A 15,075-nucleotide genomic window follows, 5' to 3' on the forward strand; every position below is an offset into this window, starting at 1 on the left:
ACCAGAGATGGCCTCAAGTTAGCCTCCCTTCCCAAAAGTATTATATGATGGACTTTTTAAAAAGCTAACATTGCTACTGTAATTTAAAAAAAAAAATAGATTCCACATCTGACTGACCTAAGGGAGAGTGATAAGAGGTAAGGAGAGCACCACATTTGCAAGACCACAAGTTCACTGTGACTGCAGCTTAAGAACCAGCATTTGGGGCTTCAGGAAATACACACGTTAAATGGCAGTGTAGATGTCTCAAATGGCATCACATGCATGACTCATGTCTAGCCCAACTATTTCTCATCACCCATGCACACATCTCACCCTAAAAATAACAGCAAAGCAAAACATTACGCCTTGCAGAAACGTTTCCAAGAGCAGTTCAACAATATTCACTACCCTCAGAGTACCATATAACTTAAAAGTAAGTCCAATTTCTCACAAAGAAATCCTTTTTTATTATCCTCTTGTAACATCCTCAGTATCACAAGGCTTGCTTCTCCTAGTACCAGATACATTCGTATCTGTACAACTGAAAATTATAAGTAGATGAAAGCTGCAAGTGCTTATTCTACTTTTATATTTACACACAACATTGCTTTGTGTGCTTCTTAACAACAACTGCTTTTTTGCATCAAATTGTATCCCTGTATCGGAAATAAAACATGGAAACAAGTCCAATAATGATTCCAACACAGATGCTCACAATCCTGAAGACAGCAAAAAGTGCTTAAAATGTCGACACTCTTTACAGTAACTAGCAGTTAAACTACTTCACCCAAAGAAATGCTTCTAGTGAGTAAAACCATACCTGCTTACCCCTGGGTAATTCAATTACATCTTAGCTATTTAGATAAGTGCTCCAGATAGGAAACTGTACTCAAATATCACCTAATTTAAAATGGTAACTTGGTAAGTAATTTTTAAAAATAAGCTAACATAAGGGTATGAAATCAGTAAGAACTAGTTTTAGAAACCATATAATTCATCAACAATTGCAAATGAAAGAAGTTTCTAAAAAAACACCCTCAACCGGAAGTCCAACACTGATGTTATTTCTGAACAATCACATGACTACACGCCTAAGCCCTTCATGAAGACCTTTCTGCTGAATGCCACACGTGCACATGGTGTCTACTGAGGCAGCAAAACTAGGGCAAACAGGTCATTTAGGGGTTTCCCAGAACCAGGATTGTTTAGCTTCAACAAAACTGTATCTGTTTTACGTACAAACTGCCTTAAAATGTTATGGTCTGGTCCTTCTTTTCTTAAATTGTTTTTACAGAGAACATGTTCTCACTGATTTAATATAACCGTGAACTAACTAGAAATCAAACCAAAAATTCAAATAAAATGAAACTTATTTTTTAAACAGATATAACTATTTAATGGACATTTTTCTTCTAGTTAAAACATGTTAGAAGAATGGATAAATGGATAAAATTATGGAAACTTCAGGAAAGTGGGAAGAAGGTGTTTCCTTTTAAAGCTATTTTAAAAAGAAAACCTTTCTTTTAAAATACAAAACTGATGGCTCATTAAGACTTTTGAGGGTTAAAAAAAAAGTAGACATCTCATTATTCTTCCCTAAAATTTCAGACACACACCCACATACACAAACGCACATGTGCCCCCTACACACACACAACAGTAAAGCAAGGCCCTTTCTCACTTAACGTAAGGCAATAATAAAATCAAAATTCATATTCTTAAAGATGAAAGGCATTCCACTGATAATCCTGATTCAACAATTTTACAGTTAAACAAAATTAATTCCATTCTCAAAAATCCATTGACCTTGAGCTTTTAACAAACATTTTCCACTGCAAAAATTACTGTCAATATTTACAAATCCCTAAACTTATATTTTGCTGGAAGCACTTGTATTTGCTGTATTACTATTTCCTAGTGAATGTGTGCTCATCCCTCTCCGTGCAGGAGGAGCAGCTGCTACTCACTGGGAATCTCTGGGGTCCCACAGCAGGTCTCGGCTGGCTCGGGACTGGCAGCAAGGGCACTGCGAGAAAAATACATTTCGTTACAACACGTTTACTTCGCAGCCAAACCCAGTGTAAAAGGCATACAGTGCATCAAGCTTAATATAAAATACATACTATGCGTACAATACAAATAACATACTCAGTTTACACTTAAGCTAAGTGCCGAATACTTTTACAGTTCCATAAAGGGTGAGGGGAGACAACTTCTATCTTTGTATACAACAGCACAAGCAGAAGCTTAAATTTCAACAGTGAATTCCTATTTAGAATTAAAATACTTTGCAACAAAGGAAGGTATTATTCCTCTACCATAAAAAACCTATTTTGTTTTTCACCTCCATACCCAGGTTATCCAGGCTGTCTAATCCCAGTTATATCTTCTGACTCCAATCAAATACAAACTTAAATCTAAATCCCCTAAAATCATGAGAGAGAGAGGAGGGAGGAAGAAGGCAAAGCAGGCAGAGAAAGGAAAACACACACCCCCACGGTGCTGTGGCAAAGAAGAACCTACTCAACCGGCTGCTACGCCAAGACTCTTAGTTTGCCTTTGTTTTGCGTTTAAGCCAGCAGAATTCCCACCAACTTACCAGAAGAACAAGGAGTCAAATAATTTCAAAACAGACATTTTATAATAGGGAAGCAGCCAGATGCTAGTGTCACACCCTGGGGCTAACTCAAGTATGTTTACGCTATTTAAAACATGTGCCTGACATTGATTTTGACTTCGGGGGTAAAACAAAACCCACCACCTGAGTGGAGACTAGTATATGGAGGCATGCCATCGTCTCTCATTAAAATGACTGCCGAACACATCCAGTAACATCTCTGATTAGCGGGTGTTATGGGCTGAATTGTGGCCCCGCTCAAATTCACACGGTGAGGTCACCACCAGGACTTCAGACTGTGACTGTATTTGGAGACAGGGCCTTCAAAGAAGTGATTAAGGTAAAATGAGTGGCCCTGACCCAACATGACTGGTGTCCTCATGAGAGGAGATCTCAAAACACAAACAAAGCAATCTCCATGTTGGGCTCAGTGAGAACAATATAGTAATAGCATATTTTTAATTTAAAAATGTTTCTAGAAAATGAGAAATACAGAAATTATACAGCTGAAGAGTCAATCAAAACTGCAAAAACAGAATGCTAAGATGAACTATTTTTTATTTCTTATGATTACTCAAAGAATTCTGTACACTGAGCTTGTAATTAACGTCACACTTCCACAGGCCCAACTGGAAGTGACAGTGTGTGGCCTGTGTCACTGACTGACCAAAGCCAAAGAGAGACTGAAAGAAACTTCCTTTGATAAAATATAAAAATGGCAGAAGTCCATCCCTCTCTTGAGAGTCTAGGCTAATGAGTCCAAATTTCAAAATAAGAGTGGATCAACGCGCAAGGCTTGATATAAAATAGGATCCAACCCCCAATTCTACACGGCTAGCTAACAGGCACCAGGGCTCATCGATCATATACCTATAGCAAAACACCAGATTGTGGAGTGAAGAAAGAAAAAAACTAGACCTGACCTCAAAACTAGAAAAAACTATATCTCTGACCTCAAATGATTATAACGAAAAGACAGGAAAAAAAAGTATATATTAAACAATATAAAGCAACATACAGGTTTTAAAAGTAAGTACCAAGTATAAAATACCCAGATCTTCAAGAATACGTACCACTTATTTTTAAACTTGGTATTTAAATATCAATTCCCATCACATAATTCCAATATAATGAAAGAGTAAGCATTTTAAGTCGCTTTAACTTCAGGGGGTGGCAGGGGCAGGTGGATGAGGACAAGAAATCCCATCATAATTAACAGGTTTCTTACACAGAAGCCTTCTGATGAGCTGGTAATTTTATTTTTTTTAAATCAACCGTAGGGGAAGGGCATAGCTCAGGGGTACAGTGCATGCCTAGCATGCATGAGGTCCTGGATTCAATCTCCAGTGCCTCCAACAAAATAAATAAATAAATAAATAAATAAATAAATAAATAAATAAATAAATAAATAAATAAATAAATAAATAAATAAACCTAATTACCACTCCTTCAAAAAAAATTTTTAATTAAAAAAAAAATAAACTGTAGAAAGCAATAAAAGAGAAAAAGAACAAAAACTGACAAAAGGGAGCATTTGAGAACAGTTGTGACAGGAGCAGACCAGAAATCTAGCCAAGCCCAGACCGGGGGGCCTTGGTCAGACTGCCAAGGTGTTCACAAAGCATCCTTGCAGGAGTTCTGTAGGCCACCACCGGGGTTACAAGCAAGGCACCTCCACCTACCTGCCTCCTTCATCACTATGAACATGAGAGAATTTGAAAGCTGTAATGATAACAGACCATTCCAGTTGAACCTTGAACTCTGACTATTTGATATTTAACATTTACATCCCATCTTGTCCCACGAATTAATAGACGAAATTGATTTTTCAATTCATTACAACAGTTGTAATACTGAAAATTTAGAAAACAAGTTAAATTTCCATCAAAACTGGTTAGTTATAATATGATAGAACACTCTTCATCCTCGAAAATACATGCCATGAAAAAAAAAAAAAAAAGAAAAGAAAAGAAAAGAAAATACATGCCATGAGGCAAAGATGTGCACTTTTTACTTCAGGCTCTGAGAATCACCGGGTTGGTTAATCCTTCCCTTGTGCACAGGAGGCATCTACACACTCAGCTGCTCTCCGGGAGAACTGTGGCTTTCTGTTTAATGAAGCTCACTCATTTACTACTCAATAAACAACTGCTTCAGAAGTGTCCTGTGCGTATACCCGGCAAAGTTCATCTTCTTTCGCGTCAGCGCTCTCCAGATCACACGTATATTAAAGAGAAGGAGGTGGGGCACTGAGGTGCCTGATTCATGAGAAAGCTGGTTCTAAGAGTTTACAAACTATTGCCAGAAAGCTGATCTGATCTTTACTGAATCATGCGTGAGCACTGGGGTGCAAGGCCCGCACTCCACACCCACCTGGCTGGTGACTTTGGCAGGGCACTGTTTTCATGCCCAGAAGACACCTTGGGGTTTCCTTGTAGTTTCCCACTGTGTAGTTGTAATACTGTTTATTTTCATTAAGCTAAAGAAAATCTGTGCATCTTATCAACTGCCAGTTTTCCATTCAATTTTAGAAGGAAATACACAATAAGGGATGCAGACATCAGTTAAACTATTTCGACAAATTAGATTTACTGCAGTTGCGTATCTTGGGAAGCCACGGTGGAAGGGGCTACTTGAATGAGTCATCCTTCCCTTCACACAGTGTGCGCTGGTTTGTTCATCCCACAGCTGCTGAAAGAGACACCAGTCACCGGTGTGCTCGCTGCAGGGATTACAAAGATACGTGTGGCAGCCATACTGCCTGCCCTTGGGAGCGCTGAGCCCTGGGAGAGGGTGAGGCCACTGAGTGGTTCTAATACAGAGTGGAGACAAGCAGACAAGCGAAGGGGCCAGTCAAGGGGGGTCAGGAACCCACAGGCACCAACCCCACACTGACCCTCCTGGGTGTGTAAAACAAGAGTGATCTCCTGCAGCAACACAGACACCAGATGGCCACCCTCACAGCGCTCTGCTCCAGAGTCACAGCATTTCATGGTGACTCTTGGCCCCTGACCTTCTCCCATGCTCCTAGTCCTATCTCAACTTCTGGAACCTCTGGACCACACCCTTTGGAATTCCACGTTCACCATTAGCAGAACCCAAGAAGTCCTCAGCCCTTCCCCTTCTTGCTCTAATGGAAACCGGAGCTCTCCCAGGGAAACAAAGCAGAGGCTGCTTTCCTCCCTCAGCCTTTTCATCCCCCAGCTCTGGAGATGGGGTGGGATCCTTCTTGGTCCTCAGTGCTGGCGCAGACCTCAGATCCAGGTCTCATGTCATCAGGCAACATGTCCACAGACTGCTCACACCGCTACTCCTGCATCTCAGAGCTCAGTCCCGAGCTCACCACCACTGTCTTCAACACCAGCCCATCTCCAGTCCTGGCAGAGCCAATGATGCTCCCAGGGCCCAGCCTCACGGGTACTGACTGCCATCCTCTGCCCCAGCTCCTCCAAAGACCACATCCAAGACATGGTCATTATCCACAACCTTACACGACCTCTAAGCAACCCCCTTCTTACTACCACCTTCTACCTTTGCACCTCACTCCCTCCAGGACCACCATCACACCAAATGTCTGACCCTGCAAAGACCTGGATGCAGGCTCTAGCTCCACGGACATTCCAACAAGCCCCCAACTTGTGCTTTGAGCCCAGACCCCTTGTCTGAACTCTAACTTCACGGTTGACCCTTCCACCTGCATGTCTAGTTGGTATCTCAAATTCAGCACATCCAGAACAGACCTTGTGGTCTTCCCCCTCAAAAATCTCCTACCCACAAGTGCTCTCGGGTGATGGCAACTCCATCCCTCAAATGCTTGGGCCCCAGTGGCATCATTTTGCCTCTTCTCTCTCTCACACTCATCCGATCCGTCACTAAATCCACTGGCTCCGTCTTGAACTATGTCCAGCACCTGACCACTCATCACTGCCACCACCCTGACTTGAGCCACTGTCACCTGTCACCTGGATTATCGTAGTCAGCTCCTAGTTGTGAATGCCTGGTTTCCATCCCTGCTACCCCAGCAAGCCCACTCCCAAGCCAGTAGCAAGAATAATCCTTATAAAGCATAAACCAGATCATGTTATTCCTCTGCTCACATCCCTCTAGTCACAACCCATTTCGGTCAGACCAAAAGCCAAAGCTCTTAGAACAGCTCACAGGTCTTACATGACCCAGGTCCCATCTTTCTTTCTGCCTCTGTACACTCTGCTAATGTCACGTGGTCTCTTTTTAGCTACTTGAACACACAAGCATAGCCTCACCTGAAGTAAGAGCCTCTGCCCAGAATACTCCCCGCTAGAACAGCCATGCCCCTGGCTGCCTGACCTTCAGCTCTTCCCTGCGCGGTGAAGCCAGTCCTCCCCACCCCACTGAGAGCTGCAGCCCACCTCACGCCCCGTTACCTTGCTCTATCTCTGTCACTGCATTTTCACCCTCTACCACGCCCCGTGACATCCTTATTTATTATGTTTATTGCTCACTGTGTCTGCTGGAAAGCTAGATGACTGCAGAACACTTTACCTGCTTTATTCACCAGTGTATCTCAAATGCCAGAGAGGGCAGTAGCTCTATCAACGTGTGTGAACAGATGCATGAAGACGCACTCCATGCCACCTGCTCCAAACTACTTTCCCAGCTGCAGGCACGTGAGTCTGTGATCACAACAGAGGCGGTCACTCACGCAGATTCAGTAACTAAAAGACGAGTCTGCATCCCTGGGACTCAAGGGAAGCTCACCAAGTGGAGCCTGACGGGAACACCCACCTGGCAAACCTTCCCACCGGGGAACTTCGAAGAATACCTGCCAGACGTTTCCACGATGACCCCTAGCGCCCTCTGAACTCAGTGTGCTTTCTCAGTGCTCTCCACTAAACTACAGAATAAAAGATACACAGTGTGAAGCACATGAGCCTGGCCCATCAAGCTAGCAGGTGTCTGAGCGGACGGGGAGGGACTCAAGGAATCCACGTCGTCCTTACAGACTCAAATGTGAGAATAATCTGGCGACAGTGACACTGCAGCGATCAGGGCACAGGACCCGGAGCTTTACGACAGTAAGGAGACACCTACCTTGCACGGGCGTCACCACCGCCCCTTTGAAGTGGGGGTTTATGTGTATGTTCTTGGGCTGCTGGGGGGTCGCGGGAGGAGGAGTCATCATCACCCTCGGGGCCTCTATCTGGGGCGGCATGTGCATCCCCTGAGGAGGGGAGGGGTGGTGCGGGTGCTGCAGGGGAAGCAGAGGCTGCAGCTGCTGCTGCTGGAACAGACTTCTGATCGGCTGCTGTGGCGGAGGCGGCGGCGGCGGCGGCGGGGGAGGCTGAGGCTGTGGAGGAGGAATTAATCTTGGAGAGTGCGTCTAAAAACCACCAAAAAACATAAATTCACAGAAATCAACATTTAGAAGAAAAGAAAAAAAATGCTGAGGCCTTGCAGACTTACACTGATTAAACTGTGAAAGTTACAATTTGGAAGTAAGTCTGCAGTAACAAGCTGCACAGAACAGCAGGGTGAACAGGCTGCTCAGGCCCGGTCACAGTAAGGGCTGCCATCTAACAGTGTGCGTCACTCTCAGCCCCAAAACACCACCCACGGATTCCAAAAGGGAAAAAATGCTGTTCAACCATCCAACTGCCCACAGTGACCAAACACTGTGCTGGGGACAGAGCACAAGCTGCCCGCACTCAGCCCGACCTGCCCCGACAGCCCTGCTCCTCCTCCAGAAAACTCAGTAAGAAGGATGGGGACATGCAGTAGCCTCGGAGAAGGACCAAGGGCTAAAAGGAGTTTAACCCCGCTGAGGGCAAGGCAGAAAGCTCATGAGAAGGTGGCGTCTGAACCAGGAAGGAAGGAGGGAAAGAGCTGGGCCAGAGTAATGGAAGAACCCAAAGAGGCAGGGGCAAAAAAGACACACCTGCTGGGTACGCGCCAGGGGAGATGGGTGTGGCTACCGCCGTGTACAAAGACGGAGGCAAGCAAGGGTGGGAGAGCACGCACTCAAGGCGGCTAAGGGGCTTGTTTCGTGGAACAGTCACCACGGTGGAGGAAGCCAGCACCAGCACCAGCAGCTGCAGAGGACGAAGCCCGCCCCTGTTCTCAGCACCTACTGGAAGCCTATGATATGGGTCCTTGTCACTCACTATCCTCCTCTCACAGGTCAAGTAGCTGGTAAGCAGAACAGAGAGCCTTGCCTCCCCAAGTCCTGCTTGTAACCACTCGTCAAACTGGCCACACACAGCAGCAGAGGCAGCAGGCTGCTACCGACTGAGCAGCCATCAAGAGCTGCTCCCCTCGGCCTGATGAAGAGCAACAGGAAGGAGACATTCCAAGGGAACAATGAGAATTTTGAAACCAAAGTACACATGACCTTGTCTTAGCTATCCTTCCTCAGGGAGGACTTTTCTAAAGGTTCTGGTACTACCTTAAATCCGGGATATACGTGCCCCAGAAACAAGTACGTTCCCTCCTGTAGCTCACGACAGTCGTAACGTGCACTGTGCACACAGAGGAGTCCGGTCTGACTCGGCACTGAGTCCACATGGGCAGCACACTGACAGAGGTCAGCCACATCAAGCCCGAACTGAACTGAGAAAGCACACACGCAGGGCCGTTCACGCGAGAGCAAGAAGACGGGTTTTAAGCAAGGGGGATTCAGGGCCTGTGCGACAGCCACGCGGAAAGGGTCGGGGCAGCTAGGAAATGAGGACACTGAGCTGGCAAGAGGTTCGGGCTGGAGACCCAGAGTCGTGTGGAGACGGCAGATGGCAGGAAGGACAACACTGCCGAGTGAGAGCCCTGACTGAAAAGAGGACTGAGAACAGTGCAGCTAAGGAAACAGGAGAGTGAGAAGGGCCACTGCTGGAAGAGAAGACAGCGCGCGCCAAATCTCACTCAAAATTAGGCCGACAAAGGAGCTCATGGCGATGCCCGAGGCCCCAGCGTGTGGTCCAAAAGGATGGACTGCAAAGGTGAGGTGTCAGTTCTGAGAGCACATTTGGGACAGTGAAGCAAAGTCCAGGCAGCAAGGGGCTGACTGAGGACAAGACGGACACGAGCAAAGACACGAGCAAGGGTCTTCTTCCCAGAACTCTGGGGGTGAAGAGCCCAGAGACTACCTGTCTGGGGTGGGGGTGACCAGGATCAAAGGGGTCTGTGATTTAGGATGGACACAAGTAAGGGCAAGGGTAAGGTCACTTCAGCCAGCCTTGATCGCTTCAGTAAACTGCAACTTTGAAACCCCACTGACAGCAAAGATGAGCGAGAGCTTCAGCCCAAAGCCCCAGTTCCCAGCGAGCTCCAGGGCCCACAGGATTCCAAGGACACAGCACCACCCCGGGAGGGACTCAGGTCGCCTTATGCTTGGGCACCATTTTTAAAGCACTCGCAAATCGTTCCAGCTGAGCCCCCCTGAAGGAGGCAGGCTGGGCACACACTTCCCCTCTCTGTGGACAAGAAAACAGAGAGCTTGGTTACTTTTCCAGGATCATGGAGACACAGCTTTGCAAAATCTGGCCTCTTGTGTGGCTGACTCCCCTCAAGAGGCTAAAATGAAATAACGGAGGTGGCTGTTCAGCACACGGCAAGTGGAGGCTCAGGGTGAGGATAAGAGATGGGGAAGAAACAGAAAAAACTAAAGAGCCAGTCTTCTTGCTATCAGAGAAGCTTAAGAACAAAACAGCTGTACGAGCAAACGGCAGTTATTAACATCATCAACTTCTTTATGCCGTAATCAACCCGTCTACCTCTTTTCCCTTTACATCAAAAGCAGCATTCTCACGCTAAAACAGGAAGCCATCTTTTCTACTTTATTTCACAAATGAATGACTCCTAAAATACAACATTTCCGCACAGAGGCAAAGTGTGGTTTTCCCCTAAGTTCAGATGATAATGCAGGTGGGACATGTGGTAGACACCGCGGACACATATTCATATTACATAAATGTGTCCCTGAAGATTGACTTCTAAAGGAAAGAGCTATAAAGCCCTAAAGCTAACTAAAAGAACAAACCAAGAAACTGTCACTACAACTCCTGTCTTTGTTTCTGACACCTCATCTTTGAAATACAGAGGAAACTCAAATTAAGCTGAAATTAGAAATATATGACTTATTCCTAAATTATAAAAAATTTTTATGGCTATGACAATCCCCATTTCTATGGATAGGATATATTAGTTATTCTAAGAGACGCTGCTCCATTTAAGGAAAAACCTACATACGGTAGGCAGTACAAAGGAAAAAATATTTTATAAAACACACAGTAACTGCTAGATTCTCTCTGTAACAGGTTCAGAGTTCTCAGGATGGTGCACTTTTCTACAAGCAGAAGATAAAAGCAAGGCTCCTCTGTGGCCCCTGTCACTTGAGGACATCGGGTCTCACCACTTCTTTCCTCATCAGTTACTTTCCACTACTTGAATGCCAGAGGACTGAACCTGTAAGACCATATATGAAATCATGTCATAGGCTGTAAAGAACCTTTAGCCATTATCCCCATCACTGAGCTTTAACTTCAGACTACGATGCATGCAAACTCTGCCCACAAAAGCGTGTCTCCATTTGCTCCAAAGCTGCAGGCCCCACAGGGGAACTGCAAGACTTACCACGACCGGGGGCTGCGTGGGGAGCAGGGCGGGCCGGTGGTCCTTCACTCTACCGCGGTCGCTGCCCTCTCTCCGCTGGTCTCCCACTCCACGGCACACGGAGGCGCCCCCGCGCCGTCCTCCCCGCCGCGAGCCGTAGCGCCCCTGCTTGTGTTGACGCTCTCTCTCTTCAAACTCAAGCAACGCAGCTTTGGCTTCTGCTGAAAGCTCTATTTGAAAAGATGCAGACGTGTTAGAGACCTCCAAACAGCCCGGACCAGATTTACAGGGAGAAAGCAGGAAAGAAACACGTAACCGTGACCCTCCGGAGCCGCAAGCGCCTCACCCACAAGTAACTGAGCTAGCAGCAGCTCGCAGGGTCCAGCCAGCCACTCAGAACCCACGAGTGAGCCCTGTTACGTGAAGACATGCTTTCCCCTTGTAAAAAGCACAAGTCTCTCCTGTAAATTCTGAAGTATTTTCATCTGAGACCACTACGCTGCGCCAAGGGAAGCTAAAAAGAAGGAGCTAAAGCCCAACTGAAGCACCGCCCTCAAACCGAGGCGTTTCGCAATCGCGGTCCCTCTCACTGACGGCAGGGGACACCGGTCAAGACCTGGCTCCGCCAGTCCTACACCAGCACAGTTTTCTAAGTGAAACCAGTAAAAATATTATTAATACACAGTGGCACAGAGATAAAAAATGACAAATTCCTGATTGTTCTAATTTAAAAGCAAAACTATTGATGAAATCACTCTGAAGTCACGTAATTAAAATTTATTTCACAAAGAATGGAAACTCATTTAATACTACTAGCATTCCAGATTTTCAGATTACGACTCACAGCAAGTAAGAACAAAGTCACAAAAGAAAAAACCCATTAATGCATACACTTCTGCGACACCCGGTAGGTGCTCACCTCTCTGACCAATGCTTTAAGGACACAAAAAACAAACAAAAAAACCCGTAAGAAACTTCAGTTGGCACATTATTCTGAATTTCTAGAAGGAAAAACCTAACTTATTCAAATATGATGCCTTTATTTTAAAATATTATCTAAGCTGTGATGATAATGCTTCCCATTAATAAATGAAAACCTAAATATTTCATTGCCTTCTACTAAGAATTCCCATGCCTTCTTCCACAGTGAAGGGTAAATTTTAAATATCACCAGTTTATCTCCTACCTTGAATTCCATAATCATCTCCAAAGTCTTCCAAAAATCTCTAAGCCACATTTCATTTCCTTGAAATTGTTTCTATGGTACTCCCCTCCCCTTCAAATGAATCTAGACTCCATTCAAACGAAAATTTAATCTTTTCTTAACAAGCACAGACTTTCATTCTAATCTTGACTACATGATTGGTTCACATACACATTTTATGCGGTGAATCAGCAATTATTTTTCTAGTGGTTCTAAGTGTCAAGATTAATTTCACCATCCCCAGTAATAAAATGGTTTCAAATGACATCTTTAATCAGCAAGTAAAAATGCTTTCCTCCAATTGAGACAAGCTGTCACAAAAGGTCACCAAAATATGACAGGATGGAAATGACATTTGTAACTTCAACTGAAATGTTAATTTCCCTTTAAGTGTTTTCAGAACTATGTCCATATTCTAAAGTACAGATATAGCTCAGTGTAGCAGTTTTATACTGTACTGTCCCTTTCTAAAATGTACTTAAGAACATACTTACATGCAAATAATTTTATAATAGTTGCACTAATATAGTGAATAAATATGTATAAAATAAAGTTTATGTGCAAAATACAAACAACAAATGATAGTCTGAGTTTTTGAACAAGATAACTGAATCAAGAAATTTGTAAAAACTTAGCAAATACAAGGACCATTATGTAAACTTTCGGCATTATTCTCTTGCTGGCACTAGTGACCTTGAACTGTTTATTACTAGATAAAAATATTTTCCCCAAAGATCCTTTGTCTTAAACAAAATTAACCAAGGGTATTACGTCAAGAGAACTTTCTGTGGGCATAGTAACAATGTTCTTCAGACTAACACAGCAAAACATAATTTAACATATTACATGTGCCAATGAAACTCAGAACATTGCAAAACTCAACAAATTTCAAAAGCCCAACTAAAATAGAGTCATTTAGTGCTTGTGCTGCTTTCAAAGAGAATCTTAGGTCCACCTCCCAGGGCAAAAGAACCAGCAGCTCCACACTTCTGTGCTGGCACTTCAGGCTAACTGGTCACCGACACCCACGTTTTAGAGATGGCTTTTGATATTCCAATTAAAACGAATCATTCCCTTACTTACACATGTATGTTCTAGAAACCCTTCTCAACCACATTCTGGAGAGGAATTAAGCCCTTATACCCTAGGGATTCTCTGAATGTAATGAATGAATTTATCTCTTAAGTATATCGTTTTGTTCCATCCCTGGGAAAACTGAGAAACATTTCCTGTAAAGTGTTTAATTCCCAGAATCCTGGTTGAGGAAAAAAGCTTTCTACTTAAGATCATAACCTAGGCAAAAGCCCAAAATTCTATTCTGAATCCAATCTGAATTTAAACTACTAATCAACAGCTGTGTAACAGGCTCTATACTGGCCAAGACTGTCACAAACACGAGGTAGTGCTCTTCATATTTAAGGATGACATCATGTATTTGAATGTGAAAATGACTAGTGACCAAACGTCCTTCTAGGTTTTGAAGGGAATTCACTATCCACATGCAGACGGAAGGGTCAGAATTGGAGGATGCCAGAGCATTATTTCATTCTTCTTTTCTTAAAGAGCAAAGTGTTCTAAGCATTAATCAATGATATCACATAACTTTTTATTGGTATTCAGAATGTTAAAAGATCACTTGTCAAGAAATACATATCATATGAGACAACATTTGTATTTTGGTAGCAAGATATTTTAATCCCATTACAACAATAGGTAAACAGCTTTACACAGTCAAATAAACGCAAGCATTTCTGTACAGAACCTGAAACTGGTATTTCTATCACCAAGAGTACACAAATAAACTGATGAGTAGAAATTTATGCAAATTTCTTGTGTACCAAATTTTATAGTAGCTTCTCTTTCTCACTGAATATTCTTCTTCTATATCAAAATAACTTTTTGGTTGGGGGCGGGTATTAAGGAAACAAGGGAGCTCGCTGCTTCAGGAAACCCATCTTCAAATGGACAGAAAAATCCTTTTTGTAGTGAGACTAATCCTAACTTCTCATATTTCCAAACACTAAGTTTTCTTAAGTTAGGGCTTACAGATATGGAGCAGAGAAAGATACTTTTAAGCATGATTTTTATTTGCCCTACTATCTAACCAAACAATCACATTCTGCACAAATACATTTAAAGTCTTTTTTTCTTAATGTTTAAAAGAATGGCAAATGGTCAAACTGTTTATGTTTATAGTCAATCTGCTTCTAAGGACCCTAGACCCTCTCTTCCCATATTTAAAGGGCCAACTTGCCCATCATTAACCCCTTCCAGCCTCTTGTCTCAGAATGACATGACTATAAAACTGACAAATGCCATAAAAAGAAAGAGAAAAAAAAAAGAAAGAAAAAAAAAGGCTTGACAAAAATTCTTTAATAAAGGAAGTACAAATGATCCTGAAAGGAACAAAATGAGGCAAAGATCCTGAAAAGAAAGAGACGCAGGAATGAAACAAGTACACATAGTGAACACAGGCAAGTTGGACATTTCCAAACACAACAGTCAGGGTAAAATGAACAGACACGAGATGAATGGAGCGGAGGACCAGGGAAGGGGCGGCAGAAGCAGAGGCATCGAGGACTCAGGGTTGGGGGATGACTTGCGAAATCCGCTTGGCCTAAGGCGCTGGCTGCAGAGAGGAAGGCCACCATTCATAATGGTGTCTGGGAAGTGATTTCATATCCTTAGAACT

General features: G+C 43.7%; 1 protein-coding gene across 1 annotated transcript in view; it reads right to left on the reverse strand.

Annotated features, from left to right (window-relative positions):
• The window catches only part of RBM33 (RNA binding motif protein 33), a 103,217-nt gene that overhangs the window by 51,898 nt on the left and 36,244 nt on the right, over window positions 1-15,075 (reverse strand). The window contains 3 exon segments of the mRNA XM_032483021.1: window positions 1,950-2,008; window positions 7,670-7,925; window positions 11,201-11,409. Coding sequence (XP_032338912.1) covers window positions 1,950-2,008; window positions 7,670-7,925; window positions 11,201-11,409 — 524 coding nt within the window.

The sequence above is a fragment of the Camelus ferus genome, chromosome 7 (assembly GCF_009834535.1).
Source record: "Camelus ferus isolate YT-003-E chromosome 7, BCGSAC_Cfer_1.0, whole genome shotgun sequence".
Classification (NCBI taxonomy): Eukaryota; Metazoa; Chordata; class Mammalia; order Artiodactyla; family Camelidae; genus Camelus; species Camelus ferus.